Source organism: Sminthopsis crassicaudata, chromosome 4 (assembly GCF_048593235.1).
Source record: "Sminthopsis crassicaudata isolate SCR6 chromosome 4, ASM4859323v1, whole genome shotgun sequence".
Classification (NCBI taxonomy): domain Eukaryota; kingdom Metazoa; phylum Chordata; class Mammalia; order Dasyuromorphia; family Dasyuridae; genus Sminthopsis; species Sminthopsis crassicaudata.
The window spans coordinates 111833165-111848445 of NC_133620.1; the positions used below are offsets into that span (position 1 = coordinate 111833165).

At 35.4% G+C, this 15281-nt stretch overlaps 1 protein-coding gene across 1 annotated transcript in view; it reads right to left on the reverse strand.

The window, feature by feature from the left end:
- The window catches only part of USH2A (usherin), a 1025480-nt gene that overhangs the window by 61309 nt on the left and 948890 nt on the right, over positions 1-15281 (reverse strand). The window contains exons 61-62 of the mRNA XM_074264677.1: positions 3859-4086; positions 1096-2612 (exon numbers count right to left, since the gene is read on the reverse strand). Of these exons, the coding sequence (XP_074120778.1) occupies positions 1096-2612; positions 3859-4086 (1745 nt within the window). The remainder of the gene's footprint in view (positions 1-1095; positions 2613-3858; positions 4087-15281) is intronic.

Sequence of the window (15281 nt, forward strand, 5' to 3'; positions counted from 1 at the left end):
AATGGCTTGTATTCTTATATTTGAGTGAACTCTGTCTATATTTTAGAAATAAGGCCTTTATCAGAAACAGTAGATGTAAAATACACCCCCCCCCCCCCACTCACCCAGCTTTCTGCTTCCTTTCTAATCTTGGTTGCATTGGGTTTATTTTTATAAAAACTTTTAAATTTAAGATAATCAAAATTATCATTTTGCATGTCATAATGTTCTCTAGTTCTTCTTTGGCTATAAAAGTCCTCTCTTCACAGATCAGAAAGGTAGAATATCTCTTGTTCTCCTAATTTGCTTATAGTATTAGCCTTGATGTGTAAATCATGAACCCATTTTGATTTCTTATCTTAGTATAGGGTGTTAGGTGTTGGTCAATGCTCAGTTTCCACTATGCTGTTTTCCAATTTTCCCAGCAGTTTTTGTCAAATAGTGGGTTCTTATCCCAGAAGCTCGTCTTTGGGTTTATCAAACGCTAGATTACTATAGTTGTTGACTATTGTGTCTTGTGAACTATTCCACTGATACACTACTCTTATTTCTTAGTCAGTACCAATTGGTTTTGATACTTTATATGTATCCAAAATTCTTAAATGAAAAGTTAAATGAATTACAGGAAGAAATAAACAATAAAATTATACCAGTGGGGAACCTCAACTTTCCTCTCTCAGAACTAGATAATTTAACCAAAAAAATAAAGAGAATAATTAAGGACCTAAATGCAATTCTAGAAAAGTTTTTTAAAATATTATAATATTGCAATATTATAGAAGGAAAATGACATAAAAGAACCTCAGAATTATAGCATTTGTTAAACATCTACTATGTGTCAGGCACCATGCTACTATACACTACTTTGACCACATAATGAGAAGACAGGACTCATTAGGAAAGGACTTGATATTGGGAAAAATTGAAAGCAAAAAGAAAAGGGGGTGGCAGAGGATAAGATGAATAGACAATGTCATGGAAATAACATATATAAATTTGGACAGACTGGGAGCTAGTGGAGGATAAAAAGGCCTTCTATACTTCATAGAAGAATCAAACAAAACTGAACAACTGAACAACAGCAACAATTCTAAAAGCAAAGAACTGGATACCTACCTGTGATAGGGTTTTAACTGGGTTACCATGAATGACCGTTTAGTAAAAGAATTATGAGTTGTGTTCATGTGTATGGCTTTGGGCTCTGTTTCAACTGGGTCCCAAACTTGGAGGGTATAGTTAATGATATCACCATTGGTCTTCACAGGAGGATTCCAGTTCACTTCAATGTCTTGAGAATTCCATGCCTGAAGCTCTGGAGGCGCCATCCCAGATGGTGCAGAGGGGTTTGTTCTGACTTTAGCTACTGGACTAGAGATGCTACCTTTGCTATTACTGGCAGTCACTATGTATTCGTACTCCTTACCTGAGGAAAGGTTAAAATCATGGTAACGAGTTTCCAGACCAGTATAGATAATCTCGTTATCTCTCCTAACCTCATAATTTATTATTTGCCCATTTGGATTTGCAGGAGTTTGCCAGGTAATTTCTACTGACTCTGAGCCTGTGGCTTGTAACCTTGGGGGACCCATATTTTGTGGCGGAGCCTCCATTGTCCTGGTAGATTTAGTCTCACTGGATGTGCAGCCTCCATTTGTACAGGCTGTTAATGTGAAATCATACTCAGTATATGGCTGCAGGTGGGAAACCACCTCAGACAGACTCTTGCCAGCATGGTATTCTTTACCATCAAACCTCAGGAAATACTTGATGATTTCTCCATTGGGGACTGGAGGAGGTGACCAAGACACATTTATCTGAGTGGCGCTAAGAGCCCAAACAGAGGGCGGATTGACTAGAGTTGGGGCTGCTTCTGGAGTTTGGATGGTGGAGGCTCGACTAACTGAGCAACCTTCAGCTGTGCAAGCTATCACTGCATAGTTATAGTCAGAGTAAGGAAGCAATTCATCATCAGTATAATTAAAAGTCTCAGCATCAAAGTTGAAAGGAAAGAGTACTTCATTTCTTTGAAGTCGATAGGAATGGATGATCCCATTAGGCTGTTCTGGAGGCTCCCAGGAAATCATCAGTCTCAGTGGGTTTAAAGATTCAAAGACCAAATCAGGTGGCAAAAGACTCTCTGGTGGGGCTTGTTTTGTCTTCACCACAGACCAAGGGCTATCAGTGTGACCGGCTGAATTCCAAGTACGAATTTTGTATTCATATGGAGTCCAAGGTTGTAAACCTTTGTCATTATACACAAATGTATTCCTTTCAGTGTTATATTCTGTGAAAACAATTTTCTCATCTGCTTGAGTTGTCCTGTTCCCCCCAGCGTTTCCCTTGTAGCATCTGTGAATCACTTCATAGCGAATTATTTTTCCATTTGGATTAATTGGCTCAGACCAACTCAGCTCAATGCTTGTTGCCCCCACAGACTGGATTGTGGGAGCCAACTGAGAGGTGGGAGGGGCTTCAGCTGTCCAGAGACCCTGAGGTACAGAGTGAGTGCAGCCTGCCATAGTGCAGGCCTCCAGGGTTAACATGTAGAGAGTAAAAGGTTCTAGGCGTCTGAAAAGAAACTGACGAGACAAGCCAGTATATTCCAGGTTACCATCACTGAAGATATTATAGGCCTGTAGGGAGATAAGAATAAGAGAGCAATTGTAAAACATACAAATGATTTCTTGTTGTGTGGTTTTTTTTTTTTTTTTTTAATCCTTTACCTTTGTTCTCTTTTCTCATTCTGACATTTGCCTGGTGGCCTAAAGAGTAAAGTGAATGTGCTCTTAAGTGGGGATGATCAGCAATGAGAGGAACAATAATTTTAAAAATAATAATAATAATGAAAATCCCTGAAACAACACTCAAAGCATTATTTGATGACCTGAAAGTAAAACATTATTAAGTCTGATTTTTTAACCCCAAGCTACATTTGAGGTTCACTCAATAATCTGCAAAAGGAAAATTCTGAACCAGCTTTTCTTGGCTATCTCCTATAGATACTTAGGCGGCACTAATGGATAAGCTGCTGGATCTAGAATCAGGAAGGCCTGAGTTTAAGTGTAGTCTTAATCATTTACTAGCGGTGTGATCCTGGATAAATCACCCACTGCTTATCTTAGTTTCTTCAATTGTACAAGAGGGATAATAATAATGTCTATCATTTGAAAGTATTTTGAAGATCAAATAGCATATCTGTAAAGTGCTTAGCACAATGCTAGGCACAGAGTAGATGCTTGGAAGTGGATCTGCACCTTATTGATTCCTGTCATTCCTGGGAAAATGAGCAGTACCCATCATTATCCAGGCATATCACTTCAAAGAACCCTCTGAGAAATAGATCATGGTATCTAACTTGTAGCTATGCTACTTCTCATGGATGCAATAAAAAGGGGGTGGTATACAATAAACATGATTGGTTTTTTAATTACTAAAATTTATTTTCTTCTAGAAACCTGTATTAGCCATATCTTGAATAGACAACTGTGAAGGGGGATTTAGAATGTTTTTTTTTTTTTTTTTTCTTTATTCTTTTTTGTGTTAAATGGCTCTAGAGAACCTTGGGAAGCTAACAGAGGGAAATAGCATATTATGAAAGAGTTCATCCCACTGTTAATTTGTCATGACATAAGGAGTTATTTTAGAATTGTATATCAAAAAAGGGGGACACAGTGAAAATGCTTGGACATAGGAAATTTTAGGTTCAGATGCTTGCTAGTTGACTGCAGGTAAATCACTTAGCCTCTCTAAGCACTTCCTTGTCTGTAAAATCGGGAAAATAATATATACTATCTTCCTCATAGTGTTAAAAAAGAGATAAAATGAATTATAGTTATTTATTTCAGCATTAACTGATATGGCTCTATGAGAAAACAGTACCTTAATCACACCATTGGTTTTAATGGGCTCTGGCCACTGAAGTAACAAGGCACGCCCATTCTCCTTCCTTTCAACTGTAAAGTTACTCAATCCACTTGGGGAAGATTCCAGAGTGCGGACTGGGGTCCATGGGCTTGACACTTCTCCTGCATGGTTGATAGCCACAATGCCAATGTGATAGATTGTGAAAGGTTCTAACCCGAAAAGGTGGGCCTGATGCCTTGCTCCCTGAAAGAGAAATAAATAATTAATTATGCTCCTTTTGGAAACTGGAGATCATTATCTGAAGGTCATTCACTGACTGATATCATCTAGAGAAAGCACACAAGGGAACGGTAGTCATTTCATTATCATCATTAAGAAGCAATGTTTATTGAGCATCCCTTGTGGATATGATAGAAGACTATGTGGCACAGGGTATTTAGAGAATATGAAGTAAACAAGGTTCTTGCCTTTAAAAAAAAAAACAAAAAACCTTACATGATAGAAATATAATAAAGTGCTATATCAAAACAATAGTTTATTCAGTCTGGTATTCACAATGATGGCACTAGTTATAAAAATAAATTTTGCAAGCATGTGTAATACTGGTCCTCCAGATCATCCTTAAAAGGTAGGGATATACCAAGAATATCCATAACTCTTCTTTAAGAATCTAAATTATAAGCAAAGGAATAAATTGACATGATTCTATGTTTCTAGCCTGGTTCTCGTAGCCATCATACAGGGAAGTCAAATCCTGTGAGATGGACCCACTATCACCATTACCAACACCAACAATAAGGTAATCAATTGTTACTGGCATGTCAGTCAATTTAGCCTATTTGAAGCATCATTTTGAGAAAAACAAGAGGTATTATATATACAGATGGGACAAATCACTGCAACTATTTGTACTACCAGAAACCTGGGGGAGACAGCTCTTGATGCTGAACCTAAGAGCCCTGGGAATTTTAGTGCTATTGGGCCTTTTTTCATTCTGTCCCTGCAGTCAATTTATTTATTAATTATTTATTAAGCATGTATAACCCTATATTAGGCTCATGAAGTAAATTTTCAAAAGCTCCAAATTCCTATTAAGTTTGCCATTGCAATGAGGCAACTAGGTGACACAGTAGATTGTGCACCAGCCCTGAAGTCAGAAGGACCTGAGTTCAAATCTGCCCTCAGACACTTAACACTTCCTAGTTGTGTGACCCTGGGTAAATAACTTAACCCCAATTGCCTCAGCAAAAAACAACAAAACAAAACAAAAACCCAAAGTTTGTCATTGCAAATATAGTTATCAAACATATGAATGGGTTGTGATTATGTGCCCCCATAATCCAATTAGAAAGTGAATGAATCTAACAATGGGCTTAAAAAATCTTACTTGGATATTTTAATTCTTTGTTGCAACAAGACTCCTGCTTCCCCAATAGAAGCTATTGAGCAGATTTTTCCAACCTTGGTTCCCCTTTTGCATCATGATGATCCGGAAGTTCTGGCAGATACCTGTTGTGCTATTTCCTACCTTGAATGAGATTCTAACCTTATACATACTAGGAAAGATCACTCTCTCCTGTGACTCCTATAGCTATTCCGCACACTCATGCCAGCAACTATGGAACACAAGGGAATACCAGCAAAGGGGCAATCGCAGGTGTTAATGAAAAATCATATTGGATCAGTCAAATTAAGTCTTTAACAGAATAAAAGATTATGTTTAAAATCAGGTCTCATCTACCTGAAGAGAGGAGTGAGATAAGGGCCACTAGTTTCCCTGTCACTTTTTCCCTCAGCTTTCCAGACATCTGAGAGATCTCTCACATTAAAAACAAAAAACAAACAAAAAAAAAACCAAACCAAACCAAACCAAAAAAACCCTATATTTCCTACCTCTCTCTACCTTTAACTTTTAGTGGTCTCACAAGAGTTTTATTTTATATTATTTTATTTTAACAACCCAACCCTTTTGAATCTGCAGATGTTCCTGCCATCAGCTGCTACAGTCATGATACTACTGCTCCATATATCCTGTGAAAAACTCACTACTTTTTTCTTCTCCCCTCAATTCTGATTTTTCCTTTTCAACAAATCTGAAAAACTCTCATTGTAAAAGTTTGAAAAACCCCATCCTCTAATCTGCTCTTTCCAAATTTACATCCCCTTGTATCTAACTTACTAAATGTAACCTCATATTGTCAGTTACACAAAGAAACAAAGCAAAACAAAACAAACAAAAAAACAAAAACAAAAAACCATGATCCAGTGCTCAAGAAGCTCACATTTTAATGAGCAAGAAAACATTCTGATCCTTAAGGGGAACAAAGCAAATAGAAAAGAGGCCCATTGCCTCCCACCTAATTCCATCAGGTATGCTCATGAACTTCTTCCTCTTTTTCCCCACTACCAACCCACCACCCACAGGAGCAACCCTTATGGAAATATGACTATGCAATTTCTTTTTCAGATACTACTAGCCTGACTTCTCATTAGCCAAGCCACTGAAAACCTGGAAGAAAAATTTCTGCCCATCAAAGTCCTTAGCACTTTCACATGAATCAACATCAGAAAGAGATATAATTTTATTTTTATCATTTGAAATGATATGCAAGAAGATGCAGTGCAATCCACTTTGTCTCTAGATCCTAAGGACCTATTTTTTCATTCAGATTTACCACTTAAACCTCTAATATGTGTCCTCTCCCCCTTTGAGCATATGAGCTCCTTGAGATTAGGGACTGGTTTGTTTTCCTATTTATAATCTCACTTCTTAGCACATTTCTTTACAAGCAGTAATCACCTAAGAAATGCTTTTTAATTCATTCTTTCATTAATTCATATATTGGGAAGAAGAGACTATGGGTTTCTCTCCATCAAGTTGAACATATTTCTCCCTTTTATAATGCTTGCACCTCGTGCCTTCAAACTGGTATCTTGTTTAAAGGTCACAGAAATCTCTTGGTTGCTTTACAGCAACTTCACAATAATTGGCTGGTTGGAACTCAGAAGGAATCTTACCAAAAGTGACATTCTTCTCTGTGGTCTATAGGAGAGAGTCAGCAGATTAGCTTGGCCCTCTTGCCTTTTTCCTTTTCCTGGTCAGAAGATAAATCAACCCTGATCACTAGATGGGAGGCTGGGGTACACAAACATTATCTATGAACTTGTGCCATATGTTTTTATAGGAAGACAAGATAATTTATGATATTTAAACAGAAGAATAAAGTAATTGTCAGGTCTATCACAAATGGATCAGTTTTCACTTATGTCTGTACATGCATGTTATGTATACACACACACATATATTTACACACATAGATGAATAGCTCCATATAGATTACTTAAGGGTGAATTATAACTAAGTTATTGATGTAAACAATTATGACATACGGGGTTAGTTTGGGATTACTGGAATTTTAAGTGTGCTGTCTGGGGGTCATCACTTGGCTCTCTTATTTCTTTTATAGGATCAGGTTATAGTGTGAGGGTGAATGGGTTTTGTCACAAGGTGTCAAAAGGAACAGGCTTCTTCCTACTTTGAAGGGCATACTTCCTCCTGTGGTGACTAGTAGTTCCATACCCCACCTCACAGTCCCAGCCACTTTGCCTCTTATTGCTGTAATACCCCTCTCCTGAGTCCTATTTTGCTTCTCAGCTGCCATGGGAATGAGGAATGGCATCCTTGGAGAAGCTACTTCTTTTCGATACAACTATACCCTCATTTTGCCACAGGCACAGTTACTGCTGGTTACAGCTTTAAATAGGAGCAACATCTGGCTAAAAATATGTGTGTCTATATTTTACCTTAAGGTGATTCTCCTTAGCTTAGAGATATATGGTATAACAATTTGTCCAAATGATTTATAATAAAAGGTACATCAAAGCAAAATGTACCATTTTTTTCCCACCAGGTTGATTTAGGCAAAACTACAGAATACCATTTCTACATAGTTAGTTAAGGGTTTGAATTATTGTGTTCATGTTTCTTATTTAGCTATTAAACACAGGTAGAGAAAAATACAATTTTCTTTATGTAGCAAAAATTTGTGAAGCCAATTTCCCTGTTTCAATAAGTCTGATTAAACTGTTAAATGCCAACCCCTGGAATTCTTTAATATTTAAACATTTGCTAAGCAACCAGACTCTGCAACAAATTTTACAGAAATATTAATTTCTCTTTTTTTAAATATTAAAAGTTAGATGATAAATATTTAAATAGTTATTTCTCCACAACACTGGATTGGTCTTTTAGATAAATACAGCACAGAGATGGAATGACCATAATGAATATTAAATGTGAAGATGCCACAAGTCCCGATTACAAACATACTTTTCTGATAAACGATTCGTTTTCTGTGAAACAGGGCAAACATGGGCAAGATTAATAATGCAAAAAAGTATAATTCTTTGTTAGGACTATTCAGTAATTGATGCCAAAAAAGCATAAGCTCTGACACAAATAGTAATCACCTCTAACAGATTATATGTAAAAAAGGGTTGGCTGCTAGGGGACATTTAGAGATATTTTTTGTCATAAGAAACACTAAAAGCATGTGGGCTATAAAGAAAAAACATATGTATATTGTCAATAGCAGCACCTGCTCAATTACAGTTTATTTCAGGGCTGAGAATTTCATTCAGCCCCTAGATGGCAATACTATCAAACATTTTTTGTAACATGAGTACTTAATGATTAACAGCCTGCATTCACTCATCCAACATACTCAAGGCAACCATTAAAAAAATAACAAAACTGATTTCATTATAGATTCTTTTAATAAACATTTATGGCTTAGATCCTTGAAAGTAGAAGCTTTCCGGCGGCCCTGGCCCCAGCCTTACATACCACCCACTGCAACATTATGAACTGCAAGTTACGCTACAGGACTCAAGTTTTAAGTTCATGTCTGGCACTGAATTTTGGCACAGAGATTATGTTGGCATAAAATACCACTGAAATCAAGTCTTCTGTTGATTTTGGTTTATATTTTTCATTTTTTAGGGCTACTGTGATTTAAAAATAAAACTTCTCAAAATTCAAAAAGTATATTAAGAAAAAACAGTTCCTGAAGTAAAATATTTATTTCTTGAAAGTTACAGGAAAAAAAGTTCTTTGGATAAAAAATCAACCCATCCACACATACATTCTGTGGGGTTCTTTTTTAGATAACTGCATGTGAAATTCAGGTTAGTAGAAACGTTGTAAAAAGATGACAAAAACATATCTTTCTAGAGCATGGACTGTTTTAGAGGTAACAAAGCATTCATCGTAAATGGAACTCTAACATAACCCCCAACATAAGCGAAGGGGAAGTTTTATTTAGGACTCATTTAAATTGGTTTTTACAAAATGCCAAAAAAGCTAGCTGAAAAACAGAAAAAAAATTAGTTTCACAACTGGTCACTTCATCTATATCACATCAGATAACTGAGTTTGACTGATTGATTCCTTCAACTGATTGATTTTCCTCTTAAAATTGACCCAGTATTTACTCCAAAAGAAGTATCATCCTAGCCTTTCTTTTACAGTGATGATCTTCTTCATATCTCCTTCCTTCCCTTCTCCCCTGGAAGTGATAATAAAATAAAAGTTAATATTTACCCACTCTAATTTGTTTTTGAAAAATTATGAGTTTCCAGCATCATGATTTTCATACTCCAATATATCCTCTAGCCTCTTTTCTTTCTCTCTAAAGCCATTAGTGTATCTCCCTGGTTTACCTCCCTCTTTTTCTCCCATCCTGTCTTTTCCATTGAGTTCTCATATGCAATAGTCTTTATTCCTCAAGTTTTAGCCTCACGTCTAATCTAGTATACCCCTATACACTTGTCCTAATTTTCTTTCTTTGCCCAACCTATATTTTTATTCCAGATTTTTTTTTTTTTTTTTTTGGTATGTTTTGTTGTTGTTGTTCTCAGACAAAATATAGTTCACAGTTAAGTAAGTTGTCACATTTATTTGACAGTCTATCAGAAGATGGGCAATAATGATTGAAAGGAAAAATAATGGTGTTATTTTAATAACCTGGGATCACTAAGTTTTCATTCATTGAATCGTCACCAAGCTTAATCTTCTTTTCATTTGGTTCTCTTTTGAACTTCTAGGCACAAGAATCACATGAATTATGGGATCAAATCAACTTACCATTTCATGAAGTAAAATGGCATCAGGATATGGCAAATTGTGTGCCAGGGAAGGACTGTGCTGGTAACTTGGGGCTATCTGCTAACCTCCCAGCTCTGCTCCTGGGGATAGCTGTGACTACTTGGAGTCTTAAGCAGTCTGACAATTTTACATCATCAACTCTGATTGCTTTTGACGACTTGAAGTGCCCCAAAGGTGGCCATGGGGTCAAGAGGTTTTTGTAGGTTGAAAATGATCAAAAATTAGCATTGATCTGTAGGTGTCAATAAAAGTCTACTCAGGCAGACTCCCTGAACAAATGTTTAAACTGCATAAACCCACATACCCTAGTCATCTTTGAATCTATTGATCTGATGATCCAGCAGTTTCTAGAGCTTTTACTCTGAGCTTTGTAGTATACCTAAGGAGAAACCATCTTCCTCAACAGTTAGGAAGCTAGGCCTGATTCTTCCTATTTTAATGTATTGAACTAATAAGACAGTTAAATCATCCATGCTCACCAGGAGGAGGATTGTTCACACACACACACACACACACACACACACACACACACACACACACCCCTCCTTCTATCCCAAAATAGGTTTATATACACATGTGCAAACATATATGTACACATATATAAGTATATGCATACACATTCATATAAATATACATATGTGATTATAAACTTATTTTGGGTATGGGATATGTAGGTGTGTCTATGAATTTTCATATTGCAAAAACCAACCATTTTTAACTGACTAGTCTTTATAATGAAATATTTCTCCTGTCTTTGGATTTCACTTACAATCCTCTCTTCCCCCAGGATCCTCATTGTGTGAGTGAGTTTCAGTTTATAAAATCTGAATGCCTCACTAGGCTCCCTTTGACTGCTCAGTTTCAGTGAGTGCCAAAGACTCGGGGTATAATTCACATGGAATGTCTCTTTTTTTGCCCAGAGGAAGCTGGGAGGAATCAAAGGTTAAATACAACCAACTCATTCGTCCCTCAGTTGGACTGATAAGGAAGTTTTTTCCTTATTTTATATGGAATGGTGTTTACCCTTGACACAATGAGATACTGGAGAACTTGCTGAGGACAAACCCCTGGATTTTGACTTTAGAATAGAAAATTAAACCATGTGAAACTGGAGTAGAGTTCATTTATAAGAGTCTCAAATCTCATGCATTGAATAGACTGCATTCAGCCACCTGTCTTGGTTTTTGGATAGCATCAGAAATTCTAATGATCTTAAAATGTTGGCAAATGAATACTCTCATAGACATCAAGGTAGTGGACCAACATTTTGAGATATTATTACAATGAAATTACTTTTCCTCCCTACTCATAAAGTTAGTTTTAAAATTATATATACATACATATATATATATATATATATATATATATATATATATATATATATATATATATATATATATATATATATATATATATATATATATATATGTTTAGTTCTCTTTTATCTTTGAAACATTCAACTCTTTATTACTCTTGAGAAAATAATCCACATTTGATGATTTTCCATTGAGATCTGGGGGCATCTACTTAAGATAGTGACATTCTGTTTTCCCATTGGGTGAAGTTTTAACATACCTTTTGAGTTTTCACTGGTATTGCCTATACTTCCTTTATGCTTTTGCCTGCCAAACTTATAATCGTACTCATCCCTGTGTCCCCCTCCTACCTATATTCCTAAGCTGGCAGAACAAAGTCTCACTGTGGCACACATACTCAAAGTTACTATATAAACATAGATTCCCAGAAAATGTAACCGGAACTTAGGAGGAAATAGAAGATCCCTTAATGCTCATTGCTAGAGGTCTAATGAATACTACACATGTGCTAAGTGTAGACTAGGCTTACATTTAAAAAACTAGTAAAATTGCCAGTGTAGGGAGAGAGAGTCAAAATAGTAGACTGTGGAGACAGTGAATTCATATCATATACTGAATACCAGTTGTATATAATAAGTTATACTGGAAACTCTGGAAAGAAACAAAAGAAGAAGGTGGTATCTAATACCACACTAAAAGTAAAGAGATTAGCATTCTAGACCCAATTTTATTTTTATTTTTTAGGTATGTGTGACCTTGATCACATCATATCACCTTTGGGTCTTAATTTTCTTATCTGTAGGATTAGGGTGTTACTTCAATTATTCATTTATGTATTAGCAAGAATTAGTAAGCATTTTTTATGCTGCAGACACTACACTGGAAAGAAAGGGGGAGGGGAGATTTCCTGCCTTCAGGGGTTTACATTCTATTTAGAGGGGAGATTTCATACAAAATTAAGTAAATACAAAATATATAATAAATCAATAGGAATGTTGAAGGACCAGACTTGTGGTTTTATTAGCATTGAGAACTCTTGATGAAGAAACTCTCTATAAATAGAAATTGGTATCTTGTCTTCAATTTCTAGTACTAGAGAGGGTCTTGGACCACATAAAGATTAAATGATCTGACCAAAATCATATAGGCAGTAAGCCTTGAAGGCTTCATTTGAACCCAGGATTTCTTAAATCCAAGGTTGTTTCGTTTCCTTTACTTTGCTTTACTTTTTCCTTTTATTGCCTCAATAAAAAATGTAAACACTAGTTTGTTGGACTTTTTTTTGGGGGGGAGGAAGAGTAATGGTGATTTGAGGATTAAGAAAAACCTCTTTTATAAGATGGAATGTAAACTAAATTTTAAAGAAATTAAGGATTCTAAGAGGTGGAGGAAAAGTATCTCATGGGAGATAGTGAAATATGAGAGACATGAGAGAATATTACAAATAAAGAATAGGGAAGTTTGGCTGACACATGAATTACATGAAAGAATGTTATGTGTGCTAAGTCTGGAAAGAGAAGTTGGAGCCAGATAGTATTTCTAAAGGAAATAGAGAGTTGCTGGAATTTTTCAAGGAAAAGAATGACAAGGTGAGACCCATACTTTAGGAATACATTTTAGCATATCTTTTAAAATAAAGAATGTAACTTTCTTGAGGGTAGAGATTTTTTGTTTTTCTTTGTGACTCCAGCACTAACTGTGTCCAGAAAATATCAGGCAGTTAATAAATGCTTGTTGACTGGGAACTGAATGGAGAGGACTAGAGAAGGTAGAGGGGAGATAAAACAAATAGGAGGCTATTGAAATAGTTTGTGATTAGAATAGATGATCTCAAAAATTTCTTTTAGTCTTTACAAAATTATGCTGTGCTATATGGATGATATAGTTTCTGCCCATAAGAAACTTATACTCTCAAGGAAATAAAGCATACTATAGTCTTACATAGATGTATATGAATATATATGTGTATATATGTGTATGATTACATGCATCTATAGATATGTATATATATTTATGTCTCTATGTATATTTATACTATAAATTAATATATCTGTGCTTAATTTTAGCCTTCTTAGGGAGGTGGGATGGAGGAAAGGAGAAAAAAGAATAAAGTAAAAAGTATAGAGAAGAAAAGAAACCTACAAGGAAGCAAAGTTCTGAATACAATGTGTAATATTTATTACATATGTTTTCTTTAAATGAAAATTTATTGCTTTCTATTTTGAATTTTCTCTTATAATCTGCTGTCCACATGATAATTTTTTTTCTATTTTGTAGTTTTAAATAAATTAATTTTTAAAAATAAAAAGGTCATCCAGAACTTCCTTAAAAACAAAAGCCTCATACTCTAATGGAAAGGTTTATGCAACATAGGTTATATTTGACCACTTTTCCACTCACACAGTCACCATTCCAATTCATGTTTTCAACATCCCTTGCTTGTATTATCATAGTATCTCCTTTGTGGTTTCCTTGCCTTGAGCTTCATCCTACTCTAATCCACTTGTCAAAGTAATTGCCTGAGGTGTGGGTTTGACCACATCATCCTGTTACCCAACAAAATCCACTGTTCCCTTTGTTGTCCCAAGGGCTAAATATATTCTCTTTTGCCTGTTACACAAATATACACATATACATATACATATACACATATGATTTTCAAAATCTGGCCCATTCCTCTTTGTCCAGCATTCTTTTCTTCTTTATTCCCTTTCTAGGGTTCTGTGATCAAACCAAAACTATTTTCTGTTTATATTTCATCTTACATCACTGTGCCTTTGCACTGATTTTTCCCCATATCTGGAATGAATTCATTCCACTTCCCTCTCTTGGAATTTTTGGTTTTCTACAAGCTTTAGATCAAATACTATTGCCATCCTGCAGCCTTCTCTGGGTCTTCTAAATTTGAACACATCTCTTAAAATTCCCTTGTACTTATTTTTTGTGTATATTCTCTATATGCTTATATATCTATATAGTGTTTACTCCAAAACAATGTAAGATACTCAAAGGTAAGAAACTCTTTACTTTTTCCTTTTATCACCAATGCTGTTATTGTTGCTAAGTCATTTTTTTCCAGTCATATATGACTCTTTTTGATCTCATTTGGAGTTTTCTTGGCAAAGACACTAGTGTGGTTTGCCATTTCTTTCTCTAGCTCATTTTATGGATTAGTAAAATTGAAGCAAATGAATTAAGAGACTTTACTAGGATCCCACAACTATTAAGTGTCTGAAACTGGATTTGAACTCATGAAAATTAGATATTCTGACTTCAGACACAACACTTTATGCATGGTGCCATCTAGCTGCCCCACCTGGTATATAGTAGGTAATTAATAAATATTGATAATATTGATTAATGTGAATTAAAGATTACTCAAGTCTATTTGTTAAATATTTTAATGAGTTGGTATTTAGTATTCAATAAATTAATTTTTTTTTAGTGTTTATTTTCTCTCTACTCTCTATACAGAGTAGAGAGTTATAAACCAATTGTTCATTCAGTCTTGAAAAAAACATTTCTTAAATGAGCTTGCCATATATAGGGTTAAGGGAGGAAACAGGATGAGTTGTCATGTTTTTGCAGAGAAAGGAGTTATTAGTTAAGATCCTATAACCTCTAGAAGATTGCAGAGAGGTATAACTTTATAGTTTCTCTCTACCCTATAAACATCTTAAGTAGCATTGCTCTAGTTTACTTAAGTCTGACATAAAGTCATTAATCCATGATAACTAATCTCTTTAATGCTAGATGCTTCTCCCTGACTGAGTTTCCTCAACTGCTCAATTCCTTTCATTTTAACCTACCATAACATAACATGATACTTTTTATAAAGCAACTTCATATCAGCAAGAGAGTTTCAATTATTACCTGTTACAAAATATTGTTCTAAGCACTGGAAGAGATACAAAGATTAGATCAGGTATAGTACAACCCCCCATGGAGTTTACTGT